Here is a 15,714-nt window from a genome sequence, read left to right on the forward strand (position 1 = left end):
TTATTAAGCAACAAAGGAGCTTACTGCAATTACCAAATAGATAATCATGTGTTAACTGGCTTTCAGCAATGTGAGCAACTTTTAATCAATATAAAGACTATTACATTTCTAACAGTGCATTTAAAATGGAAATGTCGAGTAGTTAATACAGTAATATATTAATGAGCCAATGAATTGTGTTCATTTTTTGGGGGGGTGATACCTTGTTGAAATATTCAAATGCTGCGTTATTGTTTTTCATGCATGTCGAGGTCAGATTAATTTGACCCCTATTTTTGTAAGTGACTAAGAACAAGGAAAAAGACAGCATAACATGCTTTATTACTTATTGAATATTTTAGGAAGTATGGTCTTTCCCAGCAGTTCACTTCTCTTCCTAAATTATAGGAGTTTACTGCAACCCTTATTTCATAATTTTATTGAGAACCTGCAGTTTACAAAAACACGATAATGGGTTGTCAACCAATCAATAAAGTGCAGCGAAAACCTAAAGATGTTCAGTCTTTCAACAACGATTAATGATCATTTATCTATTTCAAACTAAGATATTTTGGATAGTGCATAGACAATGGACATATCAAAAGTAGTTAATACATAGGAATATACTACTGTATATGAAATTATTAATATTGTTCACCAAAACAGAAATCTAAAAAGTTAGCAGTATAAAACCTCTCAAATAAACCATTTCATAGACAGGGCACAATTTCCAATGGATGTATTAGAATGCCACTGAACATTGTCTTTGGTTTATTTTACAACAAGCACACTTTAAATAATAAGGTAAAAGTGATAATCCGTTCATAATTATGGTAAAAGCAAAGTGACCCTAAAAAGATAATTGTTGTACAGAATATCTGCATTGATTTACATACAGTAGCTGTTTCAGAAGTTACATTGTGCATTTGGCCTTGTAAACTGGTTCTCCAGACTCCAAAGAACTTAACATCTCACTGTACGTGTTGTAGGCACATTAAAGGGTAAGCATTATCCAACATACTGAGATGAATCCTCTAGAAGTAGGTAAAATGTGATAAGTAACCATGTTATAGACTCACAAATTAATCAGTGGTGCTCATCAGCTATTATAAAATAATTAGTTTACAGTGTTTTGTAACTTATAGTGCCTTCGGGAAAGTATGCAGACCCCTGGACTTTTTCCACATTTTGTTACATTACAGCCCTTTTCTAAACTTGACTAAATGTCTCCCCCCACCTCAATCTACACACAATACCCTATAATGATAAAGGAAAAGGTCAAATTGTGTTTTTGTTTTTTTAATGAAAATGTAACATTTACATAAGTATTCAGACTCTTTACTCAGTATTTTGTTGAACCACCTTTGGCAGCAATTACACCCTTGAGTCTTCTTGGCACACTTGTATTTGGGGAGTTTCTCCCATTCTTCTCTGCAGATCCTCTCAAGCTCTGTCAAGTTGGATGGGGAGTGTCACCGCACAGCTATTTTCTAGTTCCGCCAGAGATGTTAGATCAGGTTCAAGTCCGGGCTCTGGCTGGGCCACTCAAGGACATTGAGAGTTGTCCCGAAGCCACTCCTGCATTGTCCTGGCTGTGTGCTTAGGGTCGTTGTCCTGTTGGAAGGTGAACCGTCACCCCATTCTGAGGTACTGTGCTCTGGAGCAGGTTTTCATCAAGGATCTCTCTGTACTTTGCTCCATTCATCTTTGCCTTGATCCTGACTAGTCTCCCACTCCCTGCCACTGAAAAACATCCCCACAGCATGATTCTGCCACCACCATGCTTCACTGTCGGGATGGTGTCAGGTTTCTTCCATAAGTGACGCTTGGCATTCAGGTCAAAGAGTTCAATCTTCATTTCATCAGACCAGAATCTTGTTTTTCATGATCTGAGAGTTTTTGTGCGCCTTTTAGCAAACTCCAAGCAGGCTGTCATATTCCTTTTTCTGAGGAATGGCTTCCGTCTGACCCCTCTACCATAAAGGCCTGATTGGAAGAGTGCTGCAAAGATGGTTGTCCTTCTGGAAGGTTCTCCCATTTCCACAGAGGAACTCTAGAGCTCTGTCAGAGTGACCATCGGGTTCTTGTGGGACCTTATCTAGACAGGCATGTGCCTTTCCAAATCCAAATTTACCACATGTGGACTCCAATCTAGTTGTCGAAACATCAAGGTTGATCAATGGAAATAGGATGCATCTGAACAAAATGTTGAGTCTTATAGCAAAGGGTCTGAATATGTCAAAAAAAATTATAAATGAGCAAACATTTCTAAAAACCTGTTTATGCTTTGTCATTATGGGGTATTGTGTGTAGATTGCTGAGGATTTTTATTTTTTTATTTAACACATTTTAGAATAAGGCTGTAACAAAATGTGGGAAAAGTAAAGGGGTCTGAATGCTTTCCGAAGGCACTTGCAGTGAAATCATCTTCAGTAAAAACAGACCGGTCCAATGCCCATTTGAGTGCATTTCCCTCTAGTTCCTAACTTCAAACATTGGTCAGAACCAGAGAGTTGTTACAAAATGTAGAAATTGTTGCTTATCCATCCTGTGTAACCGTAGCCACTTTCTTCTCATGACGGCACTTTACTGCTTGTCCGATGAAAACACTGGAGAGAGAGAGACATTAAAGTACCCGGGTTAGCTCGTCTTACACTCTTTACAGACAGATTTACGGTATGTTGACTTCTAAAAAAATGTACAGTGGGGCAAAAAAGTGTTTAGTCAGCCACCAATTGTGCAACTTTCTCCCACTTAAAAAGATGAGAGAGGCCTGTAATTTCCATCATAGGTACACTTCAACTATGACAGACAAAATGAGAAAAGAAATCCAGAAAATCACATTGTAGGATTTTTAATGAATTTATTTGCAAATTATGGTGGAAAATAAGTATTTGGTCACCTACAAACAAGCAAGATTTTTGGCTCTCACAGACCTGTAACTTCTTTAAGAGGCTCTTCTGTCCTCCACTCGTTACCTGTATTAATGGCACCTGTTTGAACTTGTTATCAGTATAAAAGACACCTGTCCACAACCTCAAACAGTCACACTCCAAACTCCACTATGGCCAAGACCAAAGAGCTGTCAAAGGACACCAGAAACAGAACTGTAGACCTGCACCAGGCTGGGAAGACTGAATCTGCAATAGGTAAGCAGCTTGGTTTGAAGAAATCAACTGTGGGAGCAATTATTAGGAAATGGAAGACATACAAGACCACTGATAATCTCCCTCGATCTGGGGCTCCACGCAAGATCTCACCCCGTGGGGTCAAAATGATCACAAGAACGGTGAGCAAAAATCCCAGAACCACACGGGGGGGACCAAGTGAATGACCTACAGAGAGCTGGGACCAACGTAACAAAGCCTACCATCAGTAACACACTACGCAGCCAGGGACTCAAATCCTGCAGTGCCAGACGTGTCCCCCTGCTTAAGCCAGTACATGTCCAGGCCCGTCTGAAGTTTGCTAGAGAGCATTTGGGTGATCCAGAAGAAGATTGGGAGAATGTCATATGGTCAGATGAAACCAAAATATAACTTTTTGGTAAAAACTCAACTCGTCGTGTTTGGAGGACAAAGAATGCTGAGTTGCATCCAAAGAACACCATACCTACTGTGAAGCATGGGGGTGGAAACATCATACTTTGGGGCTGTTTTTCTGCAAAGGGACCAGGACGACTTATCCGTGGAAAGGAAAGAATGAATGGGGGCATGTATTGTGAGATTTTGAGTGACAACCTCCTTCCATCAGCAAGGGCATTGAAGATGAAACGTGGCTGGGTCTTTCAGCATGACAATGATCCCAAACACACCGCCCGGGCAACGAAGGAGTGGCTTCGTAAGAAGCATTTCAAGGTCCTGGAGTGGCCTAGCCAGTCCAGATCTCAACCCCATAGAAAATCTTTGGAGGGAGTTGAAAGTCCATGTTGCCCAGCAACAGGCCCAAAACATCACTGCTCTAGAGGAGATCTGCATGGAGGAATGGGCCAAAATACCAGCAACAGTGTGTGAAAACCTTTTGAAGACTTACAGAAAACGTTTGACCTCTGTCATTGCCAACAAAGGGTATATAACAAAGTATTGAGATAAACTTGTTATTGACCAAATACTTATTTTCCACCATAATTTGCAAATAAATTCATTAAGAATCCTACAATGTGATTTTCTGGATGTTTTTTTCTCATTTTGTCTGTCATTGTTGAAGTGTACCTATGATGAAAATTACAGGACTCTCATATTTTTAAGTGGCGGAACATGCACAATTAGTGGCTGACTAAATACTTTTTTGCCCCACTGTATCTGGCAATGGTTTTTAGAACCTAATTCACACAGTCCCATGTATTTATTTTAGGCCTCTCCTAAGAAACATAAGACTAATAAAATGTATTTTTTAAATAATAGAATGGCATATTTGAGTTTAATTATGTTACTGGTCTGGGTAGCCCATATGGCTGTGCCATGCACATAAACCCCATAGTTATTTTGTTCATTAACACTGCATGGTCAATCTGACATCTGCATTGGCTGTATAGCATTTACGGTGATACAGCCTCTGCATTCATGCTTCGCAGAGCTGTTGTGAAGGAAGTTGTCAAGGATGTTTGTTTTATTCAGGACCTCCCGCCCCCATCTACAGTCAACCAATCATGTCAATGCAGAGCTATACAGAGTCCTCTGCATTGTTAAAACATTTGGGAAGCGTACGGTACTCCGTGAGCTCGATTTGGCCTCTGCAAGGCTACGGGGGGCTTTGCAGTTGCATCACGCCCTCTGTACAGAGCCTCCGGATCGCATCACTGGAGCAAGCATAAATTGGCTTTACAGTGGTTCCTCCTTTAAAAGTTGCTGTATTCTATGGCACATTATTTAAGTGTGAACCACTGTTACCATTAATGCTAGTTAGTGCTATCTCTGAGAAGCATTTGATAGACTTCAATGATGGCTGTACTAGGGAATGCGGGCACAAGGGAGATCGGGGAGGAAGGAGTAGGCTGTCCTTGTAAATAAGAATTTGTTCTTAACTGATTCTATGTGTTATTTCATAGTTGTGATGCCTTCACTATTATTCCACAATGTAGAAAATAGTAAAAATAAAGAAACTCTTGAATGAGTAGGTGTGTCTAAACTTTTGAATGGTACTTGCTTAATATTATGGTGTTTCTATTCAAAGAAAAACAAAAATCCCTCTGGGTTTCTTATAGGATGGAACGGAAAATATGGCGCTGTACAATGTCATAGTCAGGAGTATAGTCCTGGGCTATTTAGCTAAAGAATCCCGTGTCATGCGGGCAGGGCATGCGGGAGACCGGGGTCCAATTCCCCGATGGAGAGGAAGGAGTAGGCGGTCCTTGTAAATAAGAATTTGTTCTTAACTAACTTGCCTAGTTAAATAAAAAGGTTACACTAAGAGTATAACATTTCTACACCATCATTTTCTAATTCTAGTCTAACAATACCCAAAAGGAGATTAAGAAAATAAAAATCTCTGATTTATCAAGACCAGTCCCCATGCTTGTCTCAGAGCAGCGTGAAATGGTGCTAAAATAGTTGTAGGCTTTTGCATCAAATCCTATTGCTTCTAACTTCAATATGCTCTTTAAATAAATAAGACCTACACCACTTTTAACAGCACATTACTCAACACTAGTGAGATTCATGTCATCTACAGTATATCGTGGAGAGTCACATATAGAGGATTCTAAATTAAAACCAAAAGCCGATGGCCGATGTCTCCCGGTGGCGGCCGGCACGGGTATCGAACCTGCATCTGTAGCAATGCATTTTACACTGCGGGAGCCCCCATCCACAAAGTATCAAAATACAGAGAGGTGTTGGTAAAAGTATATTGTCCTGCTAATAGCCCCACAATGGGCTATTATAATACTGTACATGGTGTCCAGGTAAGGTAATCAAAAACATTCTTTATTAAAAGACTATCAGAAAGAATGTTGGTACTTATTTATTTTTATCCAAAGCCATGATTGAGTGAGTCACTCAGCTTTATGTAGGTGCCGGCTATATGACTGTGTCATCAATTTGATAATATATAATGATATGAGGTTATTACGTTTTCAGAAAAACAAAAGAGAGCGATTATAAATCTGAATAAAGTCCAAAATAATATTTGTTAAGGCTAAAACATTTATGTTTTTAGAGGGAAAGAAAGACTGGGACAATTGTGCGCCACCCATAAAGGCCAAAATATAGCCTTGCTAATAGCCATAATGGCGCTGTACAACGTGACCGTGTGTTTGAAAGAGTATTTTCCAGTAAGCAACAATGTTTACCTTCATTAGACAACTTTGTTCCAATATTTCTGTAATTCAAAGATATTTATTCCCATAGTAATTCGTTATGGATCCATAATTAAATAAACATACCAATTTTTAAAGAGTAATTATTATTTTATTAATGAAAGCATCAAGATGTTGATGACAAAATACTGTACTGTTTTGAGTTAAATGTAGCAATCAGAGTACATAAGCATCGAATACATTGCATGTACGGGGATGTTCACACCTACAGTAGCTGGGCAAAAAGAGTCTATTGTCCTGCTAATCAGGCTACAAGTGTTTGAAAACCTGTTTTCAAAATGCCACCAGCTGTCCATCACTACTGTCAATAAAAACACAGCATCTTGTAACCACAATGTCACATAATTTGTCTCTACCGTTCCAATTACTACTAGAATTTGGGATTAATTTGATTAATATTATGGAGTTTCTGTTCCAAGGAAAACCCTCTGGATTTCCGTTGGGATGAAATGGAAAATATGGCACTGTACAACGTGACGGTCGGGAGTACAGTACTGGGCTATTTAGCTAAAATCCAGTGTCCTGCGGGCACGTGGGAGACCAGGGTTCAATTCCCCGATGGGGAGGAAGGAGTAGGCTGTCCTTGTAAATAAGAATTTGTTCGTAACTGACTTGCCTAGTTCAAATAAAGGTTACACTAATAGCATAACATTTCTACACCCTCATTTTCTAATTCTAGTCTAACCAATACCCAAACGGAGATTCAGTGAAAATAAAAGTCTCATTGATTTATTAAGACCAGTCCCCATGCTTGTCTCAGAGCAGCGCAAAACTGTGCAAAAATAGTTGTAGGCTATCGCTTCAAATCCTTTTGCTTCTATCTTCAATACACTCTTTAAATAAGACCTACACAACTTTTAACAGCACATTACTCAACACTAGTGGAGACTCATGTCGCCTACGGTAGGCCTACAGTATGACGTGACTCTCCGCCAATAATTACATATAGAGGATTGGAGGATATTTCTGATATTTATTCCCATAGTAATTCGTTATGGATCCATAACTAAATAAACGGCGTCATTTTGAAAGAGTATTTTTATCATTTTATGAATGAAAGCATAAAGATGCCATTATTAGTTACAATGTTTTAGTTTGAACGTGCAGACTGGCATGAAGAACAGAACAGCGGGAATGTTTCCCTAGTCAGCCAAATTATTAGTGCAATGCCCCTTAAAGTGTTGCCAGTGTGGCGGGGTGAGAATGTGATGAAAGAAATTATTCTGACATTTCACATTCTTAAAATAAAGTGGTGATCCTAACTGACCTAAAACAGGGAATTTTTACTAGGATTAAATGTCAGGAATTGTGTAAAACTGAGTTTAAATTTTATTTTTTATTTCACCTTCATTTAACCAGGTAGGCTAGTTGAGAACAAGTTCTCATTTGCAACTGCGACCTGGCCAAGATAATGCATAGCAGTGTGAACAGACAACACAGAGTTACACATGGAGTAAACAATTAACAAGTCAATAACACAGTCGAAAAAAAAGGGGAGTCTATATACAATGTGTGCAAAAGGCATGAGGAGGTAGGCGAATAATTACAATATTGCATATTAACACTGGAGTGATAGAGAGGTAGAGGTAGAGATATTGGTGTGCAAAAGAGCAGAAAAGTAAATAAATTAAAACTGTGGGGATGAGGTAGGTGAAAATGGGTGGGCTATTTACCAATAGATTATGTACAGCTGCAGCGATCGGTTAGCTGATGTTTGAAGTTGGTGAGGGAGATAAAAGTCTCCAATTTCAGCGATTTTTGCAATTCGTTCCAGTCACAAGCAGCAGAGTACTGGAATGAAAGGCGGCCGAATGAGGTGTTGGCTTTAGGGATGATCAGTGAGATACACCTGCTGGAGCGCGTGCTACGGATGGGTGTTGCCATCGTGACCAGTGAACTGAGATAAGGCGGAGCTTTACCTAGCATGGCCTTGTAGATGACCTGGAGCCAGTGGGTCTGGCGACGAATATGTAGCGAGGGCCTGCCGACTAGAGCATACAAGTCGCAGTGGTGGGTAGTATAAGGTGCTTTAGTGACAAAACGGATGGCACTGTGATAAACTGCATCCAGTTTGCTGAGTAGAGTGTTGGAAGCAATTTTGTAGATGACATCGCCGAAGTCGAGGATCGGTAGGATAGTCAGTTTTACTAGGGTAAGCTTGGCAGCGTGAGTGAAGGAGGCTTTGTTGCGGAATAGAAAGCCAACTCTTGATTTGATTTTCGATTGGAGATGTTTCATATGGGTCTGGAAGGAGAGTTTGCAGTCTAGCCAGACACCTAGGTACTTATAGGTGTCCACATATTCAAGGTCGGAACCATCCAGTGTGGTGATGCTAGTCGGGCATGCGGGTGCAGGCAGCGATCGGTTGAAAAGCATGCATTTGGTTTTACTAGCGTTTAAGAGCAGTTGGAGGCCATGGAAGGAGTGTTGTATGGCATTGAAGCTCGTTTGGAGGTTAGATAGCACAGTGTCCAATGACGGGCCGAAAGTATATAGAATGGTGTCGTCTGCGTAGAGGTGGATCAGGGAATCGCCCGCAGCAAGAGCAACATCATTGATATATACAGAGAAAAGAGTCGGCCCGAGAATTGAACCCTGTGGCACCCCCATAGAGACTGCATGAGGACCGGACAGCATGCCCTCTGATTTGACACACTGAACTCTGTCTGCAAAGTAATTGGTGAACCAGGCAAGGTAGTCATCTGAAAAACCGAGGCTACTGAGTCTGCCGATAAGAATATGGTGATTGACAGAGTCGAAAGCCTTGGCAAGGTCGATGAAGACGGCTGCACAGTACTGTCTTTTATCGATGGCGGTTATGATGTCGTTTAGTACCTTGAGTGTGGCTGAGGTGCACTCGTGACCGGCTCGGAAACCAGATTGCATAGCGGAGAAGGTACAGTGGGATTCGAGATGGTCAGTGACCTGTTTGTTGACTTGGCTTTCGAAGACCTTAGATAGGCAGGGCAGAATGGATATAGGTCTGTAACAGTTTGGGTCCAGGGTGTCTCCCCCTTTGAAGAGGGGGATGACTGCGGCAGCTTTCCAATCCTTGGGGATCTCAGACGATATGAAAGAGAGGTTGAACAGGCTAGTAATAGGGGTCGCGACAATGGCGGCGGATAGTTTCAGAAATAGAGGTTCCAGATCGTCAAGCCCAGCTGATTTATACGGGTCCAGGTTTTGCAGCTCTTTCAGAACATCTGTATGTATTTGGCAAAGGTGTATGTAAACTTCCGACTTCAACTGTAGTTGAAGTTCTTGGAATGACTGTTTTACTGTGCCCATAACAAAAATGTGTTAATACAAATGCTCCTTCAATGTGTCAAAAAATGTTTTTTAATGTTTGTGTCGTCTATGAGCCTTGTTCTAGTCTAGCCTGAGTATATTGACTCCTGGTAAACATACAGTGGAACAGGTGAAGGAAAAAATACAGGCAGTAATCTACTCACTCCTCTCCCTCAGGCCCTGGCCGAAGCTGCGCGCCAATCGGAAGAGAGACCAGAAAAGCACACCTTTGATCAGCACTGAGATCCCCGCTCCAGTCACAGCAGCGGCCTCCAGTGTATACGTCTTATCCTGCCCCCAGTGTACACTGATCTGAAATCAGAAGACCATGAAGTCCATCTCAGAGCAACCATTCACCATACTTTCCCTAAAGATCTGATTTGAGATCAGTTCAACCACTGGCTTTCACAGCTCACCCTGTACATCAGGTACACGAAGTAGGCCACCTCCGGCACATTAAGAAGGACAAAGACCCAAACCAGCGGCTTGGCTTCTTTTAAAACCTGTAACAAAGGTAAGTGCTTACAATCTAAAATTATTTCCACCATCCTTCATTCAATTGAGTTCACATACTTTATGGGTGTAGTATTTCATTGTGATTTATGTTCTACTGTTTATGCACGTGTGCAGTGCACACTAATTATTAAATTACATATTTTATTCTCTTGATACTTGTTACTCACTGCGATAGCCCCCATGGCTGCGGTAAGGCAGGCCCAGACCACTCCAAAGCCCAGGATGATGCTGTTCATGAAGGACATGGTTGTACCTGACGTCATAATCAGTATGCAAAGGCACAGCTGACAGAGAAACAGGAAAAACCAGCCACAGATTATTCCAACTACAAATCTAGTACAGCTCCATCCCAAAGAACCTGATGTATGAATGGCCCTGATAAAAAGGACCACCTTTAGAGCACCTTAAATTCAATTTCGGACAAAAAGGCATACTCTGCTGCATCATTCACTGAATCAAATGACTCATTCATAACAAAACCCACTGATATTGTCAACTACTTAAACTTTTTAGGCATGACATGCAAACAACAAATTCTAAAACAACACATCAATGCATAACTGACCAAATTATGAAAGACAAGCATTATAATTTTGAATTCCGTAAAGTTAGTTAGGGCGAGGAGGAAAAAACTTGTCTATCAACAATGACAAGCTATTGGGTCTGACAACTTGGATTGAAAATGATGGAGGATGATAGCGGACTATATTGCCACCTCTTCAATCTAAGTCTACAGGAAAGTGTGAGCCCTCAGACCTGGACGGAAGCAAAAGTAATTCCGCTACCCAAGAACAGCAAGGCACCCTTTACTGGCTCAAACAGCTGACCAATCAACCGGTTGCGATCCCTCAGTAAACTTTCGGAAAACATTGTTTGACCAGATACAATGCTATTTCACAGTAAACTAATTAACAACTGATTTTCAGTATGCTTATAGGGAAGGGCACTCAACATGTACAGCATTTACACAAATGACTGATGATTGGCTGAAAGAAATTGATAAGATTGTTGGAGCTGTTTTGTTAGACTTCAGTGCAGCTTTTGACATTATCGATCATAATCTGCTGTTGGAAAAACTTTTTTGTTATGACTTTACATCCCCTGCTATATCATGATCGAGAGTTCTGTGTAACAGAAAAGAGAGGGTGTTTTTTAATGGAAGCCTCTCCAACAATCAATGTAGAGTCGGGCATTCTCCAGGGTAGCTGTTTAGGCCCTTTATTTTTTTCAATCTTTCCTACTGACCTGGCACTGAGTAAAGCCTGTGTGTCTATGTATGCTGATGACTCAACGTTATACACGTCAGCTACCACAGCAAGTAAAATCACTGCATCACTGAACAAAGACCTGCAGTCAGTTGTAGAATGGGAGACAAGTAATAAGCTAGTCCTAAATATTTCTAAAATTAAAAGCAATATATCCGGGACAAATCATTCAATAAAACCTAAACTAAATTGCATAATGAAGAATGTGGAAATTGAGCAAGTTGAGCAGACAAAAACTGCTTGGTGTAACCCTGGATTGTAAACTGTCACCGTCAAAACATACTGATGTAATGGTAGCTAAGATAGGGAGAAAGAACTGCTCTGCTTTCTTGACATTGCTATGAACAAAACAAGTCTTACAGGCTCGAGTTGTTGCACCTGGACTACTGCCCAGTCATATCGTCAAGCACCACAAAGAGGGACAAAGGCAAATTACAGTTGGCCCAGCACGAAGCAGCATGGCCGGCCCTTAAATGTACAGAGAACTAACATCAATGACATGCATGTTAATCTCTCATGGCCCGAAGTAGAGGAGAGTGACTGCATCACTACTTGTCTTTGTGAGAGGTATTTACATGTTGAAAGCAGCGAGCTGTCTGTTTAAACTACTAGCACACAGCTCAGACACCCATGCATACCCCACAAGACATGCCACCAGAGGTCTCTTCACAGTCCCCAAGTGCAGAACAGAATCTGGGAAATGCACAGTACTACACAGAGCCATGACTAAATGGAACTCTATTCCACATCAACTAACATGCAAGCAGGTTTAAAAACCATAGAACTACACCTTGGACTGTGACAAGACACACACACTCACTCTACACACATGCTTGTACGGTGATATTAGAAATGCATTGTGGATATGTACTGGTGTAATTATGTTATATGTACTGTTATATTTTAGCTTTCATTTGTTTGGACCCCAAGAATAATAGGGAAATAAATAAATACAAAAAAATACCCTGAAGGCAATCATACATATCTGCACCAAAGATGCTCAATGTCAAGGCAACACAACGTGTTAGAATGACGCCATCTGTCGGAAGAAAATGGTTGTCGTGTGTCAGACATGTATTATGACACATGTGGAATGTGGCGGTACCTGGGCCTGTAGGTCAAAGGTGACCATGGAGAAGCACAGGTTGATCAGGAAGTACTGCTCCTGGAAGCTCTCCAGAGCTCCGCCCACACGGAAGGCCATCATGTTGGGCCTTTGGATGAGCAGAGTGGCGCACAGGACATGGACCACGCCCACACACAGGATGCACACAAACCGCACCTACCACACAAGCACACACACTGATTCACTACCTCAGCTACTCAAACAGCACCTGTGACATAAGCACATGCACAATCACGTCTGGTCACAATTGAGCCGTGTTCTGTAGGGAGAATACGTTTTTAAACGGGGAGGTAGTACCCGAACTTGTCCAATGAGAACACAGATTGTTGTTTTCTGTTGCAAAACACTTTGCTACGGTATACCGTACTGAATATGACCCTGGATTAGACATAGGAGTTGGTTTAATTTTGTCGGTCCACATGCAGCGTACCAGAAGCAGGTCCTTTCTATCCTGGAGAGGGAGCACCATGAAGTTGACCACAGAGCGCATCATGACCACCAACACACTGAGGACAAACACTATCAACTCCTGCCTGTTCTCCTGCAGGATTCCCCTGGTGATGTAGTATATGCAGAACACTGGAGAAACATAAAGAAGACTGTGTGTGATACAGTATTGGTGTAGGCGGCATAATCAGGATTTAACCATAGAACAATGGTGACATGGGGTGATCAGAATTGGGGATTACATTTCTTTTCTCTGAATATTTCATAATGTGTTCATGTCTGGACACAGTAAGGAGTTGGCACTCTGTTGTTAACAATCTGTTGCTATTGCCACTAATGTAAGACATGCCACTTACAAATTCCAACCAGTTGGATGAGAGATACAGTGAAGTCGTCCTCATAGCTGTACGTTGCCATGCTTTGCCTGTAGATGTTTGTCAGTGTGAGGGCCAATAGTGCCAGTAGAGAGGCGATGGTGAAGCAGAAGTAAAGCTTCACCAAGCATGACAGCTCTGACCAAGGCTTTATCTGTGGGGAGAAAGCCAAGCATATAACCTTTCTTTACACACAGACACCTAGGGCCCTATTCAATCAAAACAGGTGCACATTTTTGAGTAAGACAAAGGAACATTCTTCTTATGCTGTGAACATGTAGTCTACATTCTTATTCATGTGATAAGAGAAACATGTTTACAGAGTTGAGTGACACAACAGTGCAGGAAGAATGTTGAACTGAATAGGACTCTGGTTCCCAATTCAAGCAACAGCTAGAACAGATAAATGTGACAATGTATAAGGAGAACAATTGGGATGTATACTGACCGGGCCACATGGCGTTGGGATCAGTTCCTGGTGCCTTGGTCTCAGGTTTGGGGATGGGAGATCTGAGCCCTCCCACGGCTGATTGCTCAACAGTGGACTGAAATAGAAATATATGTGGATATTAGTGACTGTGCAAGGTTCAAATGTATATTGAATGGCTGATATACGCATAATAATTTGTCATATTCATAGATCCATGATGAGATATAGGTAACTGCCAAAATAAAGTAAACCAACATAAAAGTATCTTAATAGGGTGTTGGGTCATCACGAGCCAGAACAGCTTCAATACACCTTGGCATAGATTATATTTTCTATTTTTAAAATGTATTTAACTAGTCAAGTCAGTTAAGAACTCATTCTTATTTACAATAACGGCCTACCGGGGAACAGTGGGTTAACTGCCTTGGTCTGGGGCAGAACGACAGATTTTTACCTTGTCAGCTCGGGGATTCGATCCAGCAACCTTTCGGTTACTCCCCTAACGTTCTAACCACTAGGCTACCTGCCACCCTTCAAGTGTCTGGAACTCTATTGGAGCGATGCGACACCATTATTCCATGAGAAATTCAATTTTGTGTTTTTTTGATTGTGGTGGAAAATGCTGTTTCAGGCACCGCTTCAGAATGTGTTCAATTGGGTTGAGATCTGGTGACAGACAGCCATGGCATAGGGTTTAAGAGATATGGTTTGGAAAACATACCTAAATGTAGTGATGGGATATGCCACTGTACTCCAAATTGTAGCTTTCTCCACACTGATACATAAGAGTAGATTGAAATACTGCTAGTTTTCCCAGAAAACTGCCCTTTTGTCAGGACACACGTTTCACGCCACTTCAATACAAAGTGATTTTCATAGCAGGTTAGAAGAACATTTTCTCTAACCCTAACCCTTTTCCTACCCTGCTACGAAAAAGTCACTTCGGTATCGAAGTCGGATTAAAAGAGCCACCGCAGCCATTTTGGAATGGCAGTATCAGCACCTTTGTTGTTCAATGCAACGTGCCATTCCATCATGGCTGCTGTGGCTACTGCTAGCTAGCATGAGGACAAAAAGGTCAGTTTCCCAGGAAAACTAGCAGTATTTCAATATTCTCGATGGAGCTGTGTGGACAGAGGTAAAATTTGGAGTACAGTGGCATATCCCATCCCTGCAGTGAGGTACATAATTCTGACCTATATATTGCACCTGCTCCATGTGTCTTATGCCACAATCAAGTCATGTCTGAAACTTGAGACCTCCGATTAAAATTAACTGAAGTTGTTTGTGTGTAAACCTTCCCATTTTTTTCACCTTTATTTAACCAGGTTGGCTAGTTGAGAACAAGTTCTCATTTGCAACTGCGACCTGGTTGTTTCTGATACTTCATAAGTGGGAAACTCAGGATCTGACTCTAACCCCCTAGGTTAGCAAATCAGAAATGCCCAAGTTTCTGACATGGCATTAATGTAACCATGACGGAGTTCCGACCCCAGTTCAGCTCAGTGTAAACAAGCGTAACGGTAGGGTCGGTATCTTCTGGCAATGGACACACCAAACGAAAGAATGTTGGAAACGGAACTCAAATCACATCCTGTCACTAAACTAACACTACATCGATGATTGTAATTATGTTAATAAGTCGCGCTCATAAACTCACCGTATCTCTTCCATTTTTAAGTGAAATAGTAACTAGATAATCGTGTTCTTGATGTTCTACATCTCAGCAAGCAGGCCAGCATTGGCTGCTAAATTCAAACGTATTCACGCCACATATTTTGGGGAGTTTTAATGGCGGTGTGCAAACCATAACGCCACAGTTCCGCTTTCAAGTGTATATGTCTGACGTCTTTCTGAGGTGTATTCAGCATGCATAACATGCACGTACTTGTTTGAAAACGGGTCCAGTCAATATCATAACAATAGTCAATCGTGAATGTTTTAGAACAGTACGATGATTTGTTTAGTTGTCT

The 15,714-nt window shown here is 41.3% G+C and overlaps 1 protein-coding gene across 2 annotated transcripts; it reads right to left on the reverse strand.

Annotated features, from left to right (window-relative positions):
* Window positions 1–302: 302 nt before the first annotated feature.
* Window positions 303–15,574, reverse strand: LOC118360936 (uncharacterized). Of its 2 annotated transcripts, none has more exons than XM_035740519.2 (9): window positions 15,402–15,574; window positions 13,760–13,856; window positions 13,294–13,465; window positions 12,921–13,069; window positions 12,470–12,646; window positions 10,267–10,383; window positions 10,000–10,086; window positions 9,811–9,895; window positions 303–2,588 (listed from the first exon to the last, which is right to left on the reverse strand). In XM_035740519.2, the coding sequence occupies exons 1-9, from the start codon at window positions 15,413–15,415 to the stop codon at window positions 2,566–2,568; spliced, it is 921 nt and encodes a 306-aa protein (XP_035596412.1). In that variant the 5' UTR covers window positions 15,416–15,574; the 3' UTR covers window positions 303–2,565. The 2 variants fall into 2 exon arrangements, with proteins under 2 accessions (XP_035596412.1, XP_035596411.1); XM_035740518.2 differs by having other exon boundaries at window positions 9,748–9,895; window positions 15,402–15,573.
* Window positions 15,575–15,714: the final 140 nt, after the last annotated feature.

The sequence above is a fragment of the Oncorhynchus keta genome, chromosome 28 (genome assembly GCF_023373465.1).
Source record: "Oncorhynchus keta strain PuntledgeMale-10-30-2019 chromosome 28, Oket_V2, whole genome shotgun sequence".
NCBI classification, from domain to species: Eukaryota; Metazoa; Chordata; class Actinopteri; order Salmoniformes; family Salmonidae; genus Oncorhynchus; species Oncorhynchus keta.